Genomic DNA, 26230 nt, shown 5'->3' with positions numbered 1-26230 from the left:
CTCTGTCTCTCAAAAAAGCCTCTGATTGATGTTAGTTGCAAGTTTTATTTTTTTAAAGCTAATACTTTTTTTTGCTTTATTGGCATATTTGACTGTTTTTATTGTTTTATATTGTTTTTCTGTTTCATTGTCTGTGCTGTTATTTTCTCAGTTTTATTTAATATTAGGGCTGAATTGTTTTAATTTGGTTTTAGTTGTAAAGTACTTAGTAACTCTGTTTTGAAAGCTGCTATATGAATAAAGTTGATCATCATTATTATTATTATTATTATTAAGCATAATGTACTTTTACATAAGTACTTATATGCTTCTACTTAAGTAACATTTTGAAAGCAGGAATTTTAGTTGTTTTAAAGATTTTTTTTATTGTAGTTTTGGTTCTTTTACTAAAGCAGCTGTTGCCCATTGTGATATCTTATAGGGCCACCTTGTGGTGAAAACTGGTAGCATTCATCAGTATCAATATATCATAATTAAATACACTTAAATACAGCCTCATATTTAATAAATAAATACGATAAAATAGATAAAAAATGATAGAATACACAGTTAGACTTAGTGCTTTGTTTAACATTGTTATTTTATATGCTAGTACACTGAGCACACAAATAAATTCCAACAAAATACACATACTTCATATAATTGAAGATGTCAAAATATGTAAAATAAAAATACTAAAATTAGTTTACATTTCAGGAGTTTTATATATATATCGAGTTTCCACTTAAGATTAAATAATACTAAAAGTACCATAAATTATTTACATATTGAGACCCAGTTAAAAATAAACAAACAATTTTTGGTGAACATATTGAAGAAACTGAGACATTGCTTGACATATTTTTATACTGTATCAGCTAGTGTATGTAAAGAAGATAAATAATTCTTAAACCAAGTGAGGGAGGGTTTCTGATTTTGCCATTTGCATGAATGAACGTGGTATTTACCTCATAGTGTCCAATTCATGCAAAAATGAAGGTTTGGATATCTTAGATTTTCTACATTGAATTAAATATTTAAGATTAATTGGATAAAACACTCTTTGAGAAACGATTCATCAGTGTGGAACTTCATTTCTATGTTTGTTTTTGACCAACTTGCTGGCCTCCCCTGCTTACTGATATATATATATATATTATATTATCAGAATTTCACAAACAAGATTTGTTGTCATGGAAAATGATCTACAAACCCAATTTTGCCCCGTAACATTATTATTTTGAATAATGGTGACATTTTAATGGTGACATTTTAATGGTGACATTTTAAGGGTGACATTTTAAAGAAATGGTTTGATAGGAACATTGTTTTAGTGGCTGCTCAACCTGCAGGGTCATCACATGACTTACAGTGAATTTATCTCCCATTTTAATTTTCCAATATCGATCATAGAATATAACCTTGTAATGAGAGCGGTGCCTAATGGTTCTGTGGCTCCATTCAAAAGTGTTATCCTACTGATATCTCATTACATCACTGTACTGACACTCCTTGTGGGAAAATCTGTTTTGTACCATCTAAAAATAACAATAGAGCTGTACGTTCCTTATTTCAGCAAGAGAGTACTTCTAGTCTATTAATATTTTGTCAGTAATATTCCATGGCAGATGATTTGGCTGTTACCTCACAAATATCTCATCACCAAAGGTGACACAAAGGTGTCCTTTAAGCTCTTACACAAATTTTCTTAAAAGATTTAGGAATTATATTGATGCATGGTGTTCATTTTGCTCGGCACATCCTGAAACTGTTCCTCATTTATTTTGGCACTGTTATTATACTAAAAGACTGTGGGAAGAGGTTTCTAAATGTATTAATGTTACATTTATAGCTTATTTTGCTTAATTGTACACGTGACATATATTGTTTGAGTTTTTAAGTTACAACAGAAATTGCAAACATGCTTACATCATCAATCTTATAATTATCTTAGCAAAGTTTCATATTCATTCATATTGAAGTGTAAGATTGCCAACAAAAACCTCTCTACTCAGTTTTTCTTAAAGAATGTGAGCAGTACTTAGACCATTAAATCTTACACTAATAAGAAGGCTGTAAAAACTGTTAATGAGTGTTTTGTTTTTAATGTCTTTATTTGACTCTAATCTGTTGTTTTATTTATTTTATGCATTTGTTTTATATTCATCATTTGTATTTTATTTATTTATTTATCAATTTTCTTTCTATTTTTTATGTGTTGTCTGAGTCCCCCTGCGTTTTTTTTCTTACTATTTTTTATTTATTTTTACATTAATATAGAGAGTTCATGTATTGAATGATTTTCTGTGGGGGAAAAAAACAAAACAAACAAACAAACAAAAAAAAAGCTGAAAACATGAACCATGATGCTGTTGTCAGTGCCTGAAGGAGTCTGCGTAAACCCGCGCATGCGCAAAGGGTTCGATTTAGCGGCTGTACTTCCTGCTTGCTGTGTCCACTCGAAGCGATGGCAGAAGTGAAGGCTTCCCTGATTTGTGGAGGTACGTTCACCTTTAATTTCATATTTATCCGACACTAGACTAAACATACGACTACAACATCCGTCTAGGTGATCTATAAAGCTGCTGTTGTTGAAACTGCGGAGCAAATTGGCGCACAGTGAGCTGGGACGACAGCTTAGCTGGTGATGCTTCAGTCATGAGGTCTCAGGCTGCAGGGCTGAAGAGACTGTTAGCCTCTTGTTTATATTCAGATAACTCGTTGTTTTGTCTGATTTCATGTCTCTTTATCGTTTGCAGTTATAGCGGCTTTCCTAAGTTCAGCGGTGCTTGCATTTGTTGAAGATCTAGATGACACGTAAGTGATGCACTTCTGAATGCTCTGCTACAGTATTTCAGCTCCACACATTGTAACATGGATCATGTAATGCAACTTCCTGAGTATACATCATCGTGGTTTTTCGACGCAAATCATAGTTAATCTCAATGTATTTCCTGTTGCAGCAAAAACATGTAATAATGCTATTTCCTAAGTTGTGTACACTTGCATGTATATGATGCAATGATAAGAGATTAGAGAACATCACATGTACACAGTAATTCAAAGCAGAAGACTGTTGTTAGAAGCAGAAAAAAAAGATGGAGGTAGTCTTGATTTCATCTCAGGTTTCTGGTAGCAAGGTGTTTTTTAATTGGATGCCTGTGGTGGGAAGTCTATTGAGACTCTGTCTCGTGTGTGTGTGTGTGTGTGTGTGTGTGTGTGTGTGTGTGTATATATGTATGTTCAATTTGTCTCTTTTTGTAGTTGTAATTTTTTTCTGCAACTTCTTACACATTATAGCTTATTTTTGCTCATATCCTCATATTCGGTTCAGTAATCATTCTTCTGTTTGCTGTGTTTTTTTTTGGTTTTCAATAATTAACATGTTACGAGCATCTTTTTCTTGATGTAAGTTGCTCAGTATAGTTTAGTATAGTTTATGTTAAACTTGTTTAGGCTCAGTTCAGAGTCTAGTGTTTGCTAAAAAATCCAAACTATCATTCATTCTTTTTCTATTTGACAGATTTAAAGACACCAGAGTGAACGACATCTGGCTGGTTGATGTAAGTTTGATATCTCACACACACAAACACACACACACACACGCGTTTGGCGGGGCGACTGTGGCTCCGAAGGTAGAGCGGGTTGTCCACTGATCAGAAGGTCGGTGGTTTGATCCCTTACTCTTCCTGTCTGCATGTTGAAGTGCCCCTGGGCAAGATACTGAACCTCTAATTGCTCCTGATGGTCGCACCAGCACCCTGCGTGGTAGCTTACTGCCATCGGTGTGTGAGTGTGTGTGTGTGAATGGGTGAATGGGTGAATGGGTGAGCGAGCAGCAGAAACATTGTAAAGCGCTTTGGATAAAAGCTGCAGCCATTTACACGTTTACTTAAGTCACTTTTGGGGACATAACATACAGTTACATTAATTTCCTGGAGACTTGCCCTAACCCTAACTTTCATCACTGACCCAAAAATCAGCTTTTTCCAATTTGGGGACACAGCTTTTGTCTCCAATTGGACAAGCTGCCCCCAATTAACTGGTCTTGAGTCTGAAATTTGCCCACGAGAGTAGCCTATGACAGACACACACACACAAACACACACACACACGCTAAAACCAGTCTGGGTCCATTCAGCAATGCTTTACTACACGTCGAGCACACTACCGCTCAGCTCATCCCTTGCGGAAGTTACAGCAGTCGGGGTGGGATGAAGGAGGGCGGGGGCTGCGGCTGGCGTGCAGACTGTCCTCTGTGTTTGTGATTAGTGAATGAGAAGTCATGCATGCCGGGCAAAGCCAGGGGGCTCGGAGGGGTTTATATCAGAGTTTGTGTCTAGGCCCGTATAAGCCAAAGTTGCTTTCATTACAGTTTGGGTTGCAGAAGTGAGTCCTGACGCTGCGGAGTTTCAGTACGGTGATAACGGGTCATACAGATGTCACTATTTCACATACTCGGAGGATTACGCACAACAACTAAGCAGTAGTCGTGGGATTTGTCACAACTTAATTCACACAGTTGGAATTTGAACTAATTTGGACAAATTTGAGTTTGTTTTGAGATTCTGCACAACCAGCTTCACTGTATTTGACATGAATTATTGCCACTTACTTATAACTTCAGAGTCTCAATCTTCTTGAAGCTCCACTAATCAATATTGTAACTTTATATTACGATGACTCATATGTCTTTGTGTGATGTGAAAGGGGTCATTTCCAGTGATGAACTGTCAACCAACTCTGCAGCTCTGTAAAGCTCTTTAATCTAGCTTAGTTTTATTATTTGGTTTTCTGACACATTGATTAGATGGTTAAATGTAACTTGTTTTGGTTTATTCTCATTGCTCTTATCAACCTCATTTCTAGCCACAGCAGGCAACTGATAAATGTACTGTACGCTACCTGCTCAGCACCAAACAGCAGACAGACAGAAAAATTCAAAGCTTTAGCAGCGAAAGAGCCAGATATTTTTCTTAAGAGTTGTTAGAGACCAAAACAGAGTTAAAAAGAAAGTGAATTTTGGACTTTAATTCATTAATTAGGTGGCTAAAAACACAACTCCAATGCTAATGAATGCTAATGTTGGTCAGTGTCTGCTGTTTGCTAACATGTTAGCCATTACATCTTAATAAGTTGATAATATGGAAAGTTCTTTCTCCAAGTAAACTAAAAACAATGAATCCAGCTTTAAGCTAAACTCTGTGTTTAGGCTGCTATTTGTTGTTATTTGTAGATAGATAGTGAGAGTGTAAGATGATGGAAATGTTGGTTCAAACCACTGCAGTCGTGTTGGGTGTAACCTCTACAGGCTGCTAAGGGGGATTTAAATCTCCTAATAATAATGATAATAATGATAAATAATGGATTACATTTATAGATTAGAGGTTGACTGACTAAAGAAGTAATTGAGTGTCCTTTACTTATGGACTACACTGGTGATTGCAGCTGCAAGGTATATTTCCTGTTTTCTTCTATTTCAAGTTCAGTAACAGAGAACTTTCCTTCCCAGACAGACTTAAGATGAAATAGTCCTTCATCTGATACTAATTAGCAGTAGTTTGTTCAAATTAACTCAGCTATCACTGCAATTGTTGGATTATTCACATTTGTTGTCTATTGCAGTGTAGTCATATTGCTTGTACACACACACACACACACACACACACACACATACACACACACACAAATCCATTCCCGAGGTCATACACAATATCAAGTAGAATTACAAAGTAGTGGCAACAAACAAAGCTGTCAAAACACCCCAAGGTCATATACACAAAAAGGCCAGACAGTAATTTAAACCTGTTTCACTAGATGCTTACAGCAATAAAGAACAACAACCATATATTCCATGTGGTCGGTGTCCTTGTAGAAGTCACAGTGTCAAATAAGGTGAAAGTAACTTTGCCCAGTGTTGTATATCCCCTGTCTAGATACACAAAAAGATCAACACAGTAAAGAGACACGTGTGTAATTGTAAACTTCATCTTTATTCACTATATATGGAATTTAGCATTTAGTAAAGACTGTATGATGTTGAAAGCTTCACATTATGCTGACAGAAAGCACACGATCTAAAGATTATTTTACCTCTCTTGGTCATTAACAGTTCTATGCACCGTGGTGCGGTTACTGTAAAAAACTGGAACCAGTATGGTATGATGTGGGAGCTGAGCTGAGGAGCTCTGGGTCACCGGTCCGTGTGGGAAAGATGGATGCCACTGCTTACTCTGGTGAGTAAACGATGAAGCATCTTAACGTCTTCTCCCTTGGAGATTATTATATCCCCAGCTGATCATTTCATGTGCTGGAGACAAGGATTCAACCTAATTGACTGTGTGATACAACAACATGATGCCCTTTATTTACCGAACAACAGTAAAGAAGAGTTTTATTTTTTAATGTTGGTTATTGTCACCTAATCATGATATTACAGTAATATTGATATTGTGATATGTTTTTGCCACAGTAGTTGTACAGTGGAAAATATTACACTGTGACAGTGCTGCTATAAATACAATATCAATCTCTATGTACTTAAGCATGGACACATATCATTTAATACACTGACTGACTGTCTGAAACCTTGTTCACATATTCAACCAGGGTTTTTACGACGCATTTCCTGCAATGCCAAACCTACATTACAGCAATTATACAGTTGACTCCAAGCTTCTTTATTTATCTATTCACACATGTTTTAGGCCGACTTATTGATTTTAAATTCTGACTAAAATGAAGAGGGTATTTGAAAAGAAAAGACAGAAAAATGGTCTATAAGATTTGGAGTCCAGGCCTATCAAAACCTCATCTATTATCTCCTTTTTTTTGCTTGTGATTATATATTTATTTTCTATATTGCAGGAATGGCGTCAGAGTTTGGTGTTCGTGGTTACCCTACGATAAAACTGTAAGTGTCACTCTAAGCTTTGCACAATTCATTTCTCTCGACCCACTTTGTCATATGTTTAATATGTTAAAATATTCGCTTGGATTCAAAATTAGGTTATGTGTAATAACATTTAAAATATCATTATATATATATATATATATATATATATATATATATATATATATATATATATATAATTTTTTTTTTTTTTTTGCAAATTGTCGTAATTTACTTTCCCACTGTGCAGCTTTGTGTAGGCTTAGACAAATCCACATGAGATTATAAGGCTCATTAAATTTTATATGGACCTACACCATGGTAACACCATCCAACTCTTCAGTAATTCTTGAGTCAGTAATTTTAAAGTTTTTTTACATATTGTATATCTACATATTTCTTTCGCCCCTCCTCCTTTACTTCCTGTATGTCAAGTATCTTCACTTGAGTTTGGATTGTTATCAGGATCTTTTCCCCCGTCGTGTTTTTGCACTTGAGGTTCAGCCTTTTGAGATGCTCTCAGATGACTTATTCAGGAGGGATTAAGGTGTTGTTGCCGCGTCCTTAAGGTATAACGAAGTGACAAACTCTGTTCACACCTTTTTGAACTTCAATTCTATTATGTGCGGCACTCCTAGATGCTGTTAATTACACATGGTTTGTTAATATTGGCTGATAAACTGTGTTTGAAATCGAGAAGGTGATTTTCAGTTTTATCTTTTAATATAAAATTAGATGTTTTGACTGAATTTATATTGTAATTTATTGATTAACAAATCTAGACTGTGTGATATATTATTTCTACTTGAACTATTTAAACTGATATTCCCCTCGTACCTCATTACACTTTTTCTCTCAAAGTGCAAGTGACATTTATTATATGAAATTAATGAATTTAGGTATACACCAGCTGCTCAACAGCAGAACTCATGTTGACTTGAGAGAAATGACTATCCTAGACAGCAGAGTTTTCCTCCATATATTTGAAAACGAATCATTTATCTGCACGCTGCCATAATGGGCTCCCCGTTTAGTTTCATCAAGCTCATTTGGGAAAACTGCCACAGGATCTCGGCAGGGTTCATAACATTAAACCAAGCAAGTGATGAAAGATCCGTCGAGGAACATGAGATACCTCCCCTGGTGACAGAAGGAGGCTTGATTTAGAGTTCTGTTTCCCCCTGAGTTCATTAAGCCCTGTGGGCTGATGCAACCTTAGCAATCCTTAATGCACTCATTTGTTGCAGAAGCTAGAATCGAGTCAGTTTCCTTGGCTAGAACTCAATTAGTGACAGCGGTTTGTTTTTTTTGGTTGTTTTTTTTTTTCACTGGAGGTGCAATGATTTAGATCAAGTTGTTATTTTGAAGGAGATTTCCCTGTTGGATTTGCAGTTTCATTGTCATCGTTTTTGTGCACTGACTTTAAATTTACCAAAGACGAGTGCAGTCTGTCGTGGGCTAAAGTGATGCTGCAATTAAGGATTATTTTCATCAATAAACCTCCCGATTATTATTTTCGATTCATCTATTAATTGTTCAGACTATGAAATGTCATAACAAGTTTTGAGAACCCCAGGTGACATCAGATATCTTGTTTTGTCCGACTCACAGTCTAAAACACACAGATATTCAGTTTACAATGATGAGAAACAGAGAAAAGCAGCAAATCCTCACATTTAAGAAGCTGGAGCCAGCAAATATTCACCAATTTTGTTTGATGTAACAACTAAAACAATCAATCAATGTAGTTGCTGATTAGTTTTCTGTTGATTGACTCATTGATTAATCAGGTGATTTTTTTCAGATCTAGACTCAGCTTTGCCTTTCCTGTAATATTCTTTTGCATTGAATGAGTTTTTTTTTTTTAGGCAATGTAATATCACACAATTTATTTCCATTTCATTTTCTTTTTGCAGCGAATTAACAGCACGAAACAACGAATGTTACTGAATGTTTCTCCAATAAAATGATCAGCCTTTCACTCCAGTTTTGTTTCTGTCTCCTCCTCTCAGGTTAAAGGGTGATCTGGCCTATAATTACAAGGGACCAAGGACAAAAGACGATATCGTGGAATTTGCCAACAGGGTGGCGGGGTAAGTCACAGACCTCCCTCACTTCTTCAAAAGGAACGGTATGAAACTCACACACGCGTACAACTTCCCTTATTTCACAGGAACACATGCCATACTAATAAGAACCATCCGAGCATGCTTATCTGTGCCGGCCATATTTGTTTCAAAGCCCAATGCGTTTCTGCCTCTGATGCTCTAGTTTAAGCCACTGTTTCAACTGAGCCTGACAGATTTTCTCCTCCTTGAGGGAAATCAAGCTAGATCCGTGACAGAGGGGTTGATCAAAAGCTTGGCTCGGATGTTCCGTGGCTGCAATTTGTTGAATCCCCACTGGGTGTCGCCACCAGCACACAAATCACGGAAGAAAAATAGAAATGTTAGATTAGTGGTCTTATATTAGTTTGTTATGTTTCATTTTTGTGCTGTGTAAGATTTTACTTTGAATGATTAATAGAGTTGATTAATGTATGTTGTTTTTTCCCTCTCTCTAGACCGGCTGTCCGGGCGCTTCCCAGCAAGCAGATGTTTGAGCACATGATGAAACGGCATGATGTGCTTTTTGTGTATATCGGCGGGGAGTCTCCCCTCAAAGTGAGTACCATTCATGTCACGCAGACGTGAATGAAGACGCTATTACTATGTTATTCTTTTCTTTTCTTCAGAACTAAAACACTAAAATCACGCATTGATTGAATGTCAGAAGCGTTTTTTTTAACAAAGAACAGGCCGTGTGTAATACCCTCTAGTGACTCATCCTTTACAACTGTTCAACACAAATTTATTGAAGGCTGTTGCGTGAATGCTGAAAGACCTTTTTACCATTGCAGGAGAAGTACAATGATGTAGCCTCGGAGCTCATTGTCTACACTTATTTCTTCTCGGCTTCAGAAGAAGTCTTGCCAGAGGTAACTCTTTGAATATACATGCACGCTTTTTTTAGTCTTTTGACAGCATTAAGTAATGAATGAAATCACTTTCATTGTAGATTTTCATATTTCTGTCATGATATGTCATTGATACTCTGCAGTATTTGCATCCAGTTGATGTTTTGACATTCTCTTGATTAGTTTAGTTAGTCTTACAATGTAAATAATTACATTTCATTAGTATAGTACGTTCCTATACATACATATGCAGATATTATGCTTGCATGCTGTCTTTGCAGCATGCCAAAATAAATGTCTCACATTTTGTTGCAATGCCCTGCTGCCAACAGTCTTGTCCCATATTTCCCAGGTGTGCATGTTGTACATTCAGAGAGTTAAGGATGATTTATGGAACTTGGTTTTAAATGAAGTATTTCTTGTGTTTTTACCAGTCAGTAACTTTGCCAGAGCTTCCTGCGGTTGTAGTCTTTAAGGACGGTGCCTACTTTACCTATGATGGTGAGTACAGTCTTCATCTACTGTTGCCTTCGGGGGAAGTTTCTTCTCTTAGTCTGGCATGAAAATTAGATTTTGGGGAGCAGTAGGGTGCCATGTTGTCGACTATTCTTTCTGTCTGTTCCCTTTTCCTCCTCTTTTCTCCTGTAATCCTTGTAACTGGAGCTTTATTCCTCTAGTTTTCCCGTCGCTGCTGCTGTTCTTTCATCTTCCTCACCACAATGAGTTATGGGGTGCCTGGCCCATCATAAAGCACCCCGGGCTCAGCCCACTATTGTGTGTGCGGTAAAGCCAGTGATGTTATGGCGGTTTGTCTCTAGGCGGACACACATAGCAGGCCAGGGTGGATGAACTGGCCCGTGTGGGCGTGAGATACCACAGTTTATGCCAAAGAAACCAATGCAGAGCTGGTACTGAATATACAATCGTTCAAAGCCAAGTATTGAATCACTGAAGCAGCCGTCAAGTCTTTGCAAAAAATCATACTTGACATAAGAGGTTTATAGGAGCTGCTTTTTTTTCCCGTTGCTCAATTTGAAGCTCCTCACCGCAACAATGTAAGTTCACCACATTCCTCCATGATTTCTTGTATTTTGATGCCGCTGTGGGCCTGTGCTGGGAGGCGAAAGCGAAAGGGAAGAGCATCAAGGCACAGTCCCAACACAAACGGGCCCCAGTAGTGACTGTTGGGGAGTTTTGGTGCACGGTGTAGCGCCTGGAGAATAAAATCCACCTCCGCCACTGCCTGCGACCTCACGTCCACCTGCTCCACCTGACCGTTACGAAAGGGGGGCTTCCGGCACCAGAACTGCAGCAGGAGGGGCTCGCCACAGTAGACGTTGATAACAAAAGCTCCACACTCTGCAGAGTCCTCCAAGACCCTGATACGAAGGATGTGGTGAATGTCTAGCATTGCCATGGTGACAGCGTATTAAGCTTGTCAAGGATTGAGAAGGGGAGCAGTACGGCGAAATGACATGGTTGTGTCCTTCTTCATATGGTGAATTTCTCTTTTCCCTTTCAGTCCTCAAAAAAAAATCATAGAAGAAAAGGTTTTTTTTAACATCTAGAACTGAAGGTAAAAACTTAGACTGCAGCTCGTTAAGCACTTACCTAAAATGACAGCAAAAAAAAAAAAAAAAAGAAATTTCTTCAATTTGCACCAGACTTTTCCTGGTCTTTTCACCACTTGTGATCTTCAGCATCAGGTTTCTGCCCAGCTGTGCTATGTGCCGTATTTCTCAGAGGACTAGTGTCACTGAATATCCACTGAAGGGATGCTGTTTCTGAAAATAAATAAGGCTGAGGTGTCTTATGTGGCTCACTGTGACACTCGCTTTGCATGGCGTTCTGTTAGAAACTTTTTTATCGGATTCTATTCGGCTGAACTTCCGAGACACATTTGCATAGGCACCCTGTGACACTGTTTTATGACAGACTATGACGCTTATTCAAGTGTGTCAGACGTGCAGCGGTTGTATAGATATATGATGCACATATTATATTTTTTTATGAGCTGTGTTATTTTTTATATACCAGCTACAGAGGCTGGCAGTTCCTAGAATATACAAGCAACCTTTAGCATCTCCTCCCTTGGTATTTGAATCTGCATTTTTGTAAAAAATGCAGATTCAAAACACTTATTAGAAATTCACTGCATGTTTAATGTTCTCACTCTTCAACCTGTTGTGTTTTTAAAGCTTGGATGCCACAGAATAAAGCCACACTGTCATTATGCGGCCTCTCGCTTTGTGTAAATGATATTTGACATATTGTTGTTGAGCTTTGATTGGTTTAGTGCACATCACAAACGGCCGGCATCCTTTTTGAAGAGCAGTGTTAAAATATAGTACATAGTCATACATAATTAATTACTTAAATCTTCAATTTCATACTGCTACAAAGCTGTAGCACAGTTTATACAGGTCTGCACCGTTATTGTGCTTCAAGAGGCAAAAGGTTTTGATCAGTATGTGTGCGATGAAAGCTAATGGACTACATGGATGTATGTTAGTGTTCACAGTATGTTCGTCCACTCACCATGATGGTTGTTTCAGACACGTTTAGTTAATACACAGAGCTCATAAGGCGCATAAGGCTCTCTGTTAATCTGTTTCAGTGGTTTATGGCTTGGCCCTGACACTCCTTTGTATGGAGCCAGCTGTGAGGCAGAATTATTTTGCATATGTTTAGTGGGAGCATTGAGTGACAGGCCGATTAACTGTCCATGACTGCGATGACAAGATGAGATCACACTTCTGAATGCGATAAAACACTGATGACGTTTTGTGACGGCACATGTGCACAGTGTTGACTGGTTATTTCACTCGGCAAAGAAGAGGACAAGGTCAATGTGAGTGACGGCGATGAAAACTGCAATAACTTGTTGGAAGTGTTAATCATATCGCCCACAAATGTAATATCCTCTCTGTCTCACAGTTAATTATGCCAAACATTTGGCCCATTGCACATGGAATTACAAGACACTGCAACCAGAAGGGGACACAGTTTCACAATGCTTTAATGTTCACACTAAACCAAGTAGTTTCCAGTAACTCTATCTGTTATTATCTAGAACTACAGTTGAATGACATTAATTAACACTATATTGCATTTTATAGCAAGATTGAACAAGAGAATGTTAGCAAATAGGCTTAAAACTCAGGGCTAATGTTAGCTGGTTAGCCACTAGCTAGCATCGTTGGTTATTTAAAAAAGCTCACAAACATGTAGCTACTGTTTTTACTGACACTATTTATATCTTGACTCTTTGTAAAAATCTCTTTATATTCATGCTGTAGGTTGCATTTTAATGCTGAAAATTAGTTCTGACAAAAACAATAATTTAGCTACTAATAAGGTCAACAAGCTAACGCTAATTACTTGTGCGGTATAGTGAAAACCGCTGATGCTAAAATCACTTTAAATAGGGAAATTCTCTTAAGTAATTTACAAATTCATTCAAGCCAGACTGTTTCATGGTGAGCGTGAGCTGAGACTGCTGATTCATACCTCACACCGCAGTGAACACAACCACAATTTGTAATGAGTCTACATGACCTCCTCAGTCACAGCTAAGTGGCTGTAGCTCTGCTGCTACTACCAGAGCTTTCTAGCTGGAAGGAACCAAGTAGCCATGGTCCATGGTCACAAAATCAATTCCTTTTTATCTAACTAAACAAAGGTTTGTGTAGTTTCCAGTAAAAAGGTCAAAAGAAAACAAAAGGGAACTCGGTGAGATGGAACACTGATAAATCATACTGTTCAGGTTCAACATTAAGTGGTAAAATACAAGATCTCTGCTGGCCATATAAAGATCTTTACCACTTAGCTAAATTACATACAATGCAGTTTTCCATATCATACTTTTGTATATTTTATCATCCTAAATTTATGCAGTTCTGCTTTACTCCAAATGCCAGTAGCCCAAAGCTCTTTACTCTCAGCAAAAACAGATTCTCCTAACAGACAAATCTTTTCCTTATTAAAAAATGCCTCTCCAAGCCCAGAGTTGTAAATCAAACATCCCTTGACCAACATCCAATAATTAGTCCATCCCAATTAAATATTTTTGTTGTCAGCCTGCTTTCGGCCGCAACTAATTCCATAACTGAACAACACATGTCTTCCAAGGCAACCAGCCAAAGCATTTTCACCATTAAATCTTAATGTTTTCTCTCTACTTCAAGAAAGAGAAACATGTTGTCCCATCATTTTACTGATCTTTCTATCACAAAAAAACCTTTATCTTTTCATCCTCCGCCACCTCCTATGTATGTTGTGTTTCACCGTGTTCCTCCTCTTCTTCTCTGCTGCACCTTTTGCTTTTGTTTCTATGCTATTTGCATTGTCTTGGAGGTCTTCTGTACCATTAACCTTCCTCCTTGAAATGTGTCAGAGCTGCCTCCTCCCTCCACTCAAAACTCTGACACTGGATCATTCTCACTCCACCCACTGTCTGTTTTTATTCCCCCTCCTGCCCCTCATCTTTCTCTTTCTTGTCTCCCGCTGTGTGAACTCTGGGCTGACAGGCTCCTGCAGGGCAGTATGGAGATTGTAAGGCTGGCGCTCAGGAAGAGAGCAGCTCTAATTTGTTTCAAGGTGAAGCCGGTTCAGTCAGTGTAGGGGTTCATCAGCCTGTATAATCCCAGTATGGGGCCTTCAGCTCTCTCTCCCGCTTCTGGGAGAAGAGAGTCGGGCAGCTGCATGCTGTCTGTAAAGCCAGAACATCTGTGGAAAGAGCTCTCTGGAATGTCTACGGGATTGACTGACTCAGCAGCTTTAACAGCAAGCCTGCTCTGCCTTTGCACAGCCGCAGCAGCACGAAGAAATACATTGCATTGCATTAAGGTCGTTTTGATGTTAATACTAGCTATGACCTTGGGGTTTTAAATGCGTGTTCCAGGTTTTCAGTTGTCATGTTCAGTATTATACTCGTAGCTCCTTAGGGGCCTGCAGCTTAAGAACCATGTAAAAGTCATCAGTGTTCTTGTAATTACTGTAATGGTAGCAGAAAGGTTATGGTAACTTATTAACATGTCATAATGAGGTCCCAGCCACGTTTGACATCAATTATAAGCATCCCGTAGCCTCTCTCAGCCGGAGAAAACAGTTTTGTGCAAGCAGCCTCACTACACCCTATTTATACCCGGAGGAAAAGGCTCCGGTTCCCATTTGCATGTTGCCTCCAGATGTCAGGGTAGCAACAACATGTGGTTCACATTCAGGAAACAATCCTTTATTTTACTTTTTTTTTTTTAATTTATTGCACACTTTTTTTTTTTCCTGATGCATCTGTTGAATAATGCATCCCTTCCAAATATGTAAAAGAATGTGCCAAAACTGTATCCTGAAAATGAATGTATGTATGGGAGAATAGTTTGCAAACCAAATGTGTGTGTGTGTGTTTTTTTTAAGACAGATGGCTGTGAAAATCAGGTCAGGTGAGCCAACATCACAGAAAAAACAACTAGCAACTACTGTGAATGAGAATATAAAACGAGCCTGGGCTGGACAAATGTTCTTTCATTTATCTCTTGAAAACCTAACGTACCTTTTGATTGTTTACGTCCAATTGATTTCCAATCTGCTTGCATTGATTCAGTCCATTTGCCGTTTCAGACCCAAAATAACCTCCCTGACTACTTAACCCAGAGGCAGCCCTCTGTCAAAACAGTTTCTGATCATTGTTCAACTGACCTCTCTCTATGAATGCTCCGCCTGTGTTCCATTATGTGTTCCCTTGAGAGAAAACAGCTAGTAAACACTTTGATCTTCTTACAATCCAGCCATCAATACACTGTTCTGCTTTGCTTTTAATAAAGACAGGTTGTGTGCTGAATGTCGATAGGCTTTTTTTTTTGTTGCTTCTGCTTTCTGTAAGATTCTGTCTCTGTGTTGCAGAGTATGAGGACGGCAGTTTGTCATCGTGGGTGAACAAGGAGCGATTCCAAGGATACCTTCAGATTGATGGCTTTACGCTATACGAGCTTGGAGACACAGGTGGAGTATGCATAAAATTTGTCATTGTCCAACGTCCCATGACATCCATGATATATGTTCTTTACTCCAACATGGCATGTTCCACATTTTTTGTTAAGATTAAGTTATTCTTGTATGATTACTCTCCTAAACTCCTGTAATCATTACTCATTGTTATAAATAACTGATTCGTGGTAGTAGTCATATGACACAGGTCACACGTGGCGCCGCTTTATTTTATCATTTCAGAGATAAGATCTGTGAGCTGAAGGGTAAACATTTATTTTTATGTCCTTTTTTAGTCTTGAGGACTATAAAAAAAAACAAAAGACAACATTTTTATAATTCAGAATAATCTCCCAAATCTAAAATCTGAGGATGTAGGCAATGTACACAAAGCTTTACACTAAAATCCCTAATACTTAGCATCCCACCCCCAAATATCCAATCTACCACATGGTGACTTTATAATTAAAAATCAGACATTTTAGAGCCGCATCCATCAAGAGTCCCTTGTAAAAATATCAGCCATGATTGTTTATTGGAGCTATAATAGAAAAGAGCGTCATTACGTCTAGATTTAGACCTTGTTGCTCTACTTGCTTCTATCTACAAACACTGTTTGTCCCACATGAAATTTAAGCTTGAGAGTGAAATACAAACTGTCCCTTAACCGGCACTAAAAATGATGCTCTGTGCAGAGAAAGCTGTGCTGTCTAATATTAGACACAGCATTTTACACCGTTTATGTGCAATTTACTGAGATCAGTGACGCTGAGCGGTTGGACCTTGCTTACATTTGTTGCTGCTTACAGTCTGAGTCTTTCTCTTGTAGTTCTGCATACAAAATAAAGGGTCTTAATTGGATAAACACTGTGTGACTGATTAAAGATGGCGTAGTCTGTGGTTTCAGTCTGTTACTTTTAAAATAGTAGATCAAAGTGTATTCGCAAAAGCAGTATAAAACTTGCAAGCCTTGTCTCTAAAGGCACTTCAATCAAGTATCAAGTTATGTGTGTTTGGGCTGGCGGACTGACATTTTATGCTCTAAAACCCCATCCCGCACATCGTAAGTCATTCTGAAACAAAACTTGGCACCCATATCTAAATACTAGTGTAACCAAACTAGTCTGATCCTGTAGTTTAGATCTGTTTATAGGTCAAAACATCAGGGACAGCAACACAGACAAAGCATATTGAAAACAATACACAGCATTTTTATCTTCTTTTTTCACAACCATATTTCTTTTGGGGGAAAATGGTTCGTACCGGTTGTCAGATGGATGTAAGTTAGATTACATCACATCTCGATGAAGAATGCGAGTGATAATAGCTCTCTCTTCCTCTCTTTAAGCTTTTACCAGAGGAATTTGAAACTTGAAGACATTGAGACCTTTATGAGCAGTCAGAAATGTACTCAGCGGTTAAACCGTGTATTGCTTCTGTTGATGAAGTTGAAGCAAGTTTTTCCTACTTATCCTCAACTTGACATTATGGGCGGATACTCGCTCCGTCTTTGTTCAATAAATGAATCAAGAACGTCTTAATTGAGTGTCACAGTAATCAAGTCATAATGACTGAAGAGCTTGAATTATCCTCTCAGTTTTCTCAGGAAGCGGCAGCAAACAACACCAGTCTATTTTTTTCAGTGCTGTTCCAGTTTCATTTTACACCTTACGTTCACACAGGGAGACTTGATGCCAGAGGGAAGTAGGCTGAGAGAAAAAAGTGAAGATCTCCTAATGAGTTTTTGGCCAGTTGTGCTCCAGGAAGTCTATCCAATTGTTAATAATAAAGATGCTCTCAAAAGAAATGTTGAATTAATAACAACACAGTGATTACAAAGAAAATAATGAACAAATGAACAATCACACAATCTTAATGATTACAATGAAAATAAGACGATGTTTGATTTTGACGTTTTCCTTCAGTGGTGTCAAGACACTATTTAGCTGAGAGGATATGTGATGCTACAAGTTAAATATTTAAGCACTATGGTGGCTTTATTCTCTCTGACACTAACGAATCATGCAGCTAACCCTTGTTATTCTAGGACTGTAGTATATTAAGCTACAACAGCAGTAGATTCTGTGCACCTAATTAGATGCTACAAGAATGTACAGAGTTAATTATGCACATTTTCACTGGTTGTATTCCCATGAAGATGTAATGTAGGAAAAACACAAAGTAAACCATGAATAACTGTTTTTTTAACACATTCCTTCATTTCCTAACAGCCACAGAGCTATGCAATCAAATTGAAATGATATGTTGAAGTGAATGTGATTTATATTCTGATATATAGGAGCATTGGACCCTTAAGACCTTAATGTTTAGAAACGGCTTTTGTGGCTTAACCACCTCTCCCTCATCCGCAACTTATATCAGAGAATATATTTGCAAGTAAAATAGTTTTCATGATTCCAAGCTGTCCACTGCTTTTACATAACCTCAGCTTTGCTGCGTCACCACCGCCAGTGACCAGCAGGGGGCAGGCTGGCACTCTCATCCAAACAACAAGGGGTTTCTAGCCTCAAACCATACAAGTCTGAATAACAGACCTTTTAAGTTGTGTAACAGTTTTTTTTTTTAAGTAGACCTATTTGTCATGTCGTGGGTTTGGGTTTTGAATGGCACTGAAATAGCTCCTCTACCAGAAAGTGACCACTTGTTTCCTGTTCAACCAAGTAGAAAGCCTAAGCTATCTTAATGTTTGAGTGATGAATGAATAAAGCGCTCCAGTTGCCTCTCCGTTCTTTTCTTCCGTTGAGAGGTGATGCGTCTCCTCCAGAGCCTCTTATCTCCCAGCCATTGTCTTCTCGCCCTCTTTTTTTTGTGTGTGTGATTGTGATTTGTAATCCCTGTCTGCCACCTCAGGCAAATTGGTGGCGATTGCAGTCATCGATGAGAAGGACCCCACAGAGGAGAGTGGCAGGTACAAAAAAACACTGAAATTAAAAAGCACAGCTCCATATAAATTACTGGCAGACACTCCCACTGTTACCACAATAGTTGTGCTTAAGTGCACGGCCTTCAAATAAAGATAAGACTTGCTGTTATTGTTTGGGTCTTCCCACAAATTGCAAGCTTTGGCTAAAAAAAGGTTAGGCTCCAACTCATGTGGTATTTCACTCTCTTCTCATTTGCTTTTAGATTAAAGACCTTGATTCAGAGGGTGGCAAAGGAATACAGAGAGCATTTTAACAGGTAAGGCACGGATAGACGATGAGGTCAAAGATGAATATCCAATTTATACATTTATTCTAGGACGGCGCACTCATCGGGGAACGGTGTCTGTCTATTCACATGCAAGTTTATGCCTTTGTACGGGGCACGTCTGTTTTCATCGAGGTTCAGTAGAAAGGTAATTATGCAAAATGTCAGCTTCCAAATATAGGTGTTCTTTTCAGCTGTCAGTCAAAAACTCAGCTCGACTTGTATTAATGCATAATTTTCCTGTTTTCTCCAACTGCAATTGTGCAATAACAACTGGAGATGGGATGTTTATGTTACGCACCGCCTTGTTCGACCTGTTCTTTTTGCCGGGGAGGAACCAATTTAGCAAGGCCCAGAGTACACAATGAAATGAACTTAAATTGTGCAATTTCATTACAGTATTATTGTTATTTTTGCTGCTAGCGAGCAGTAAAGATTGGAAAGAAAGATGGTGGAAATCGGAGATGATGCAAGCACACAGACACTCAAATGTTAAATATTGGGCTCCTGAATCAAGTTCTCTATGTGTGCTGCAGGAGGATTTAGCGAGTACAGTAGGTGGGTCATCCTTCAGCTTGAGGACCCAGGTTAAAGCTCCTGTGTCTGCAAACATGTGCTCTGCTGAAGTGGCTTGAATTCAAATCAGCTCAGGTCGCTGTTCTGTAGCTGACCCTTATCTCTTAGCTTCCCTGGTGGGGTTTGCAGGCAACAAGAGGATTTCCTCACAAGGATTAAAAAAAAAAAAAATCACGTTTGCATCATTATGTTGTGATTAAGTTCCGTACTATTCCCCATCGTTGACCATGTTGCTTCATCAGATAGCTTTTTGCTTTTGAATGAAGAGATGTATCTTAAACCGCCATGATCAAAGTGTTTCTCCCTCTTCAGGCATCCCTATTAGGACTGATTGAATTACACAGATCCCTATCATCAATTAGACTACTGCTTAGACTATCTGCCACACTATCCAGTGGTGTTTTTGAAGACGTGAGTTTGAGATCCCCACTGAGATCAGAGGTGCCTGCAGTGTTCTGACACACATAAACGGCACTTGTAATTACAAGTCGCTCAAGTGTCGCCCCCGGTGGTGGGAGGAAGCAGCGTATAGAGTCAATAGATTATAGGGGATGACTGACATTTGAGTGAGCGGACACCGTTTGACGCAGTAAATGCCGCCGTATTCAGCTCACCCACTATTTGTAGCATTTTGACAGAACAATGAATACAAATCTTAGATCTGAAAGGGAACTACTGTGTGTGTGTGTGTGGTGGGGGGGAAAAAAGGCACATGCCTACATATGCACAAACTGTACTTGTGGGAAAGTCTGAATGTGTCAGTTGGTGGGTGTGTATCGGGTTGAAATTCTGCACTAGTCATATCGTCATGGTTTTGGGAAGCCTGTGGGAACCTTTGTCACGAACTGAGTTTCTGTCCATAAATGGTACCAGGTTCCAGTAGTTCCTCTACCCTGTTGAAAGGCAATGAGGTAAAAGGCAATATTTTTAATATCTCAGAGGACCTAAATCTGCATTTAATCAATATTTTAATATTAACAATAACAATAAATCAAATGACTATGGGTAATGGGAAAGGTGTTTCAAGTGACAAACACACAGTGAATTATTACCCGACTCTGCAGTTCCCCTCTGCTCCACGGAGCATTTAAATGACCTTCCGCTAATTGTTTTAGATTTCCGGCTCGCAACTCTACTGTTTTGGTTCAGTCTCATCACAAGCAGGCAACTGTTTCCGGTGAAAAATCTTTGATAAACCCACTGTATGCTACATGCCCAGCACCAAACAACAGACAGACAAAGTTAATGACCTGCTAGTGGAACGTTTAGCAGCTAAAGAGACAGATATTTCCTTCAGGAGATGGTTGAGACCAAAACAGAGCTAAAAGGAGAGACAATACTAGACTTATATTTGTATGACAATTTTGCTCCATGTCTGCCGGATGTGTGAATAGGTAACTATTTGCTAATACGTTCGTCATAACAACATTGTAAGGTTGCACTTCTAGTGCTTCCCTTATGGAATGGCCAAAATAAATCCATTAACGGAGGTTTAAGTAAAGCCAAAGAATTTTAAATAGCAAATTTTGCCCCCATAGTGCTAGACACACAGTAATTTATGCCTATTCTTCAACCCCTCCCAGCAGATCCGACCTGGTGGACATTAAGATGAATGGGCTGAAACTGAAATAAATACAGACTTTGCCATTTCTCACTAGAAACACAAGCTCATGCCATTAGAATAAGTTATGAGATGCTATAATCACATAAAAATTCTACACAAAGTGGTCTTAGGCTAGGTGTTTTTAATATTGCATTTGCTGATCAGTGATTTATAGCCTGTCCAGAATGCAAATGTGGGTTTGTAAAACATTGTGTTTTTTGTAAAAGGACACCTTATATTTAATGTATATTTCCGAGGGCTGAAAGTCCACTGGTGATGAGGGTCACGTTATTTTCTTGTGGAATATTCTTCTGTATTATTCATTTGTAATTTCACAATGACGACATCGCAGTTCAGAGTGATGACTTTGGTTACAGATAAGGCAAATAAAATAGCACTCCTATCTCCATGAGAACCATAATACACAACAGATAACGCCAATAAATATCATATAGTCATTTCCAGAGAAAAAGTGCAAGTAAAAGTCACAAAACCCTTCCTCTAAATCTGACAGTATTTACAAGGACGCCTTCAGTTTGCTTCTCAGTCCTTTACTCAGCCCTCTTGGCCACCTTTCTCAGTGGTCCGGCCAATAGGTGTCAGTGGGAGTGGGAAGACGGACATAGCTGGAAACAGACCTTTAAATATTGTAAGCTGTTGAGTTGGCAAAGTTGTGATAATAATTTAAAAAAACAGCATAAGGAATTTTATTTCCAAATCACATCTTGTGGGCGTTCACTTCATATCTACATACCTCTCCTGTTCCCTTAACAAATCAGTCTTGGACATGTAGATCCTTTTTTTTTTTTTTTAACTCACAGTGCTGCTGCATTTAGAGCAAAAGTTACAAGCTGACTTTTTGATGAGCTTTATTCCCAGTCTGGCCCACCATTGTCAGCAAGATTATCACTAACCCAGACATTTTTTTTATATTGCCTGCACTGGATTTATTATATTGTTCGGTCTCTTCATAATCATGTCATTGATATAAGTGCAGGCAGTATTGTTTGGCACCCAGGGGACAAACGTGCCAGATGTAGGTATGATTCAATATAAATATAGTCTATATGTAGAAGTCCCCATAATCAGTCATTCAGTGGGAGTCACTGGCTTCCCCCGGACTTGTGCAACCCCCTTCCCTAGTCCTACCTACAATACACTCTGCTCAGACATAGTGCAGCACAATGAGATACAAATTGAATTCCTCTTCCTGCCTTATCGTTTAGATAAATCACCTGAGTCTTTTCTGTGGTGGAAAAGATGAGGAAGAGGACAGAGCTTTGGGGACTTTTCCTTTTCCCTGTAGTCACAAAAGTGATCCCAGTTTTTCACAACTACAACATGCAATTCCATTCAGTGTGATTTCATATTCGCGTGCTATTGTAGAGGAAGGTTTTGTGCTAGTGTTATTCCACTGGGACAGGAAAACATGGTTATTTTACTTTACTGTATGTGTATTATTATTTTATTTTTGATGCACTATTTATCATTCTCATGCTAATAATTCATCTTGTGCTGTATATACAGAGACTTCCAGTTTGGCCACATGGATGGGAACGACTACATTAACAGCCTCATCATGGGGTGAGTGTCTTATCCAGCCTATCTCTCTCTTCTCATCTCATCTTTCTCTCTCTCACTCTACCTCATGTTACCTTCTGTCAGCTACTTACTCGTAATGCCAGCCTCTGCCATTAAAGATGCTCTCTGGTAGAGAAGTCAATTACACAGACGGACTGTCATTTCATTTTTTAGTGCTCTCGGCAAGTTTAACCCCCAGCCGTCGAAAAAACACAGAAAGATGCACAAGCCCACGCAAATCTGCTTGTGTGAGGGCAGGATAGTGAGAAGGAATATATGAGGAATTTGCGGATAAGGCTGTGCATGGATTAAATCTATAGCGGTTGTGTGTTTTTTAATGGCTTGTCAAAGAGCAGTGCTAATGATGCAGCAGTGAGCCCTGCTGCAGTAGCTTTGCGTCCAAGGCTTAGGCCAACTGTTGTGGTGTCATGCTCGGAGAGGCCCTGGAAAACTGACATCCCACACTTCTAATTAGACAGAACCCCGCTAGTGTTACAGGCCAGCAGGACCGTAGCAGTTGGCGTGTCTGTTTTCCATCTTCCGACATACAGTATCTAATTATGTGTGTCTTTGTATAATTTTGTGTATGTGTTTGGGTGAGAGTCTACGTGCGTAATAGACCTCAGCAGGATGTTATTTTAATTTGAGCGAGTTATTGTTTGTATGAGGGAGATTATAGCAAACATGGTCTCGTAAGTCCTGTGTAATTAAAAGTGTGTCAGTGAGTACAGTAGAAGTACAGTATTGGAAATCTGACTACATTCAACAAACGGATTCCCAGTGCACAGCTGAAATTAGACAGGTGGTGTGTATATTTAAGGATAAAAGAGGTGATTAGCCACCCTAATTTTGTATGAATACCTACAATATGTATTTCACTGGGTTTTACGGGACTGAATTTGGCTGCTGTAACACAGGATTAATTGCCCTCCTTTGAGGAATGAAATCCTGGCCTGTCAATGTCCACTAAACCTCTCCCTTAGGAGGACCATGGAAATAAATCTGATGGCTTTTTATCCCTCTTTCTGTCATCACAGCGATTACTGTGTTCTGGCAGCGGTCTATTTGGCGTAAGGCTGCCCCTGCTTTCACCAGAGGCACATAGACACAGACTCATGAATACATATATACAGCACACACACACAAAACATGAGCACCCACTCAAGTCAGAAGCTGTCTCTGTCTCTGTTTAAACATTGGATTATCACTAACCTCTTATATTGAATGTATTGTGGGCTCCAAAAAACTGAATGTGAGGTGACTGAAAAGTCTGTCAGTGAAGGTTAGACTTGTAATCATAAAAGGTAAGTGACTAGTAAAGTCATAACCATAGACCGTAAAAAATAATGGACGTAGCCAACGTGACGTCACTGTTTGGTTTGTGGATTCCCATTCTGAAGCCTCAAGTTTGGCATTTTGACTGTTGCCATCTTGGATTTTTGGAGCCTGAAGGACTATATTTGTATGAGAGGGTGGAGCTGACCCTAATGCTAGCGGCTAGCTGCTAGGTTGGTTAGCACAGTGCATTTACAGTCTGTGGTTAACTGTGGTAATGCTAATGCTAATGTTTGCTAGCAAAAAAGAGGCTTAAAACTATCAAAACAAAATGTACTTAGTGAAAAACTGAACATCTGATTCCTTAAAGGGTCTTTTGGTACAACCAAATGCTGAATAAGACTTTTTTAGGTGACCAAAATGTTACAATTAACTTTCATGAACTGAAAACACATTGAAATAGCGACGGCTACGCCTAAAAAATTCAACCCATGTACAGTTGTCATGAAAGGGGAAATTAGCTACAGAGACTAAAACCGTTTTTTTGTACCAGGCTGTAAACATGTTTATTTCTGCTGTGAAGTTGGGCATTTTAACATGTGGGTCTATGGCCTCAATTGGCCACTCAAGGAACTGCAGTTTTTGGCACTTTGTGTTGGCTTCACTTTTCAGCCCTGGAGGTTGCCGCTTGGTCAAAACCACCAAACCAGTAGTCATTTGACTTGAAGACCAAAGTCTCAGCTCATACATGAAATGAAGGTCATGAACTTCCATGCTTCTTTTTTCATTTTTTAATATTACTTACTTAAAGATATCCAGGATTTTTTTTGAAAAAGGGGTTGATCAGTTTAAACCAGTTTTCATGCAGATTTTAAGTCCACTCACTTAGGTATGTTATACTAATATTTATAGCTGCAAGTCGAATGACGGCAAAGAAAATGCAGTAAGTTACACTAAAGATTGTAAACTGTAAATGATACTTTTAGATTTTTAGTTATTTAAAATCTAATTTCACTTGTTTTCTAAAGGAAAAGTTAAAGATCCCCTCCAGACATGTGTGAAAATACTCTGCTTGGAACAATAATGTGTGTCTGATATGTTTTTTCCCACAGAAAAGTATAATTGCCATGTTGAAATCCTTAAAATAAAATCTATTCCTTCTCCCTCATTAAAAATTACAGAATCTGGACTCAAGATATCTCCTACTTCACTATAAAGTCCATTCACAGTGTTTGTGCACTGGAGGCTTCAAGTTTCCAAATCGCACTTGTACAAGTTGCATACTAGACCATGATTGGCTCCAAACTAGTTTTGATGTCATGTCAAATCATGCTCATAGGCCCACCTCTTAAGATTAGATTTTGAATGAGCACAGACAAACTTTCCACTTTCAGCAGATGAAAGTGAAAACAGCCTTCTAGTGTCAAACTCTGCACATACATCATTCTGCACAGTGAAGCTCAAACATCCGACTGAAGGAACAAGAAGAAAAACACATTTTTGAGTGGGTGGGGGGTTTTTAAGGATTTTGGGAAATATTCTTATTTCCTTTCTTGCTGAGAGAAGATTGATACCCCCCTCATGTTTGTGCATCAAGAGCAAAAGCCAGGACACGGTTAGCTTACAATAGCTTCACATAGCGTGTTAGCCCAGACATTGCTACAGCATATAACTTCCTGTAAAACCACAAATTGTTGTTTTTTACATTTCTGCTGTGTAAACTTAAGAGATACTAGTTATTTAGTGAGCTTTAGAGTTGGTGGTAGGTGTATTTTTAACTTTGGAGAGAGCCAGGCTAACTGTTCCTCCTGCTACCAGTCTTTATTTTAACGTAAGCTAACCATGTCCTGGCTCTAGTTCAATAGTTAACAAAGATCAGGGTGGTATCGATCTCCGAAGTCAATAAATCACAAAATCACAAAATGTCAAACATTCGTTTAATAATAAAAATAAACATGGTTAAAATCCTTGTATGTTTTTAAAATAACAAGAGTAGGTCAAAACCTAGCATATGGCTGGACTGTGTATGAAACGCTAGAGCGACCAATGGTGTAACTTTATCACTCAGTCAGTCGGTCACATACTATTACATTTATAGAGCTGACCCCGCTGTTGCAGTCCAGCCAAGAAAGCAGAAATCTTCCATTTTTGGTAGAGGATGTGTCTTTTCTGC

General features: G+C 38.7%; 1 protein-coding gene and 1 long non-coding RNA gene across 2 annotated transcripts in view; one reads left to right on the top strand and one right to left on the bottom strand.

Moving 5' to 3' along the window:
• The first annotated feature begins 2374 nt into the window (after nucleotides 1-2374).
• Nucleotides 2375-26230, top strand: part of tmx3b (thioredoxin related transmembrane protein 3b) — a 35464-nt gene continuing 11608 nt past the window's right edge. Inside the window, exons 1-13 of the mRNA XM_067577587.1 lie at nucleotides 2375-2480; nucleotides 2739-2796; nucleotides 3503-3542; nucleotides 6092-6215; nucleotides 6847-6892; nucleotides 8884-8964; nucleotides 9435-9534; nucleotides 9771-9848; nucleotides 10262-10328; nucleotides 15729-15827; nucleotides 18684-18741; nucleotides 18960-19013; nucleotides 22729-22785. Coding sequence (XP_067433688.1) covers nucleotides 2447-2480; nucleotides 2739-2796; nucleotides 3503-3542; nucleotides 6092-6215; nucleotides 6847-6892; nucleotides 8884-8964; nucleotides 9435-9534; nucleotides 9771-9848; nucleotides 10262-10328; nucleotides 15729-15827; nucleotides 18684-18741; nucleotides 18960-19013; nucleotides 22729-22785 — 896 coding nt within the window. The 5' untranslated portion in view covers nucleotides 2375-2446. The remainder of the gene's footprint in view (nucleotides 2481-2738; nucleotides 2797-3502; nucleotides 3543-6091; nucleotides 6216-6846; nucleotides 6893-8883; nucleotides 8965-9434; nucleotides 9535-9770; nucleotides 9849-10261; nucleotides 10329-15728; nucleotides 15828-18683; nucleotides 18742-18959; nucleotides 19014-22728; nucleotides 22786-26230) is intronic.
• On the bottom strand, nucleotides 6734-12610 carry LOC137172952 (uncharacterized). Its single transcript, XR_010925087.1, has 2 exons — nucleotides 11439-12610; nucleotides 6734-11351 (listed from the first exon to the last, which is right to left on the bottom strand). It is a non-coding gene; the product is annotated as an uncharacterized lncRNA (long non-coding RNA).

This window comes from Thunnus thynnus, chromosome 21, assembly GCF_963924715.1.
Source record: "Thunnus thynnus chromosome 21, fThuThy2.1, whole genome shotgun sequence".
In the NCBI taxonomy this organism is placed as follows: Eukaryota; Metazoa; Chordata; class Actinopteri; order Scombriformes; family Scombridae; genus Thunnus; species Thunnus thynnus.
This window is presented reverse-complemented; position numbering and strand designations above follow the sequence as displayed.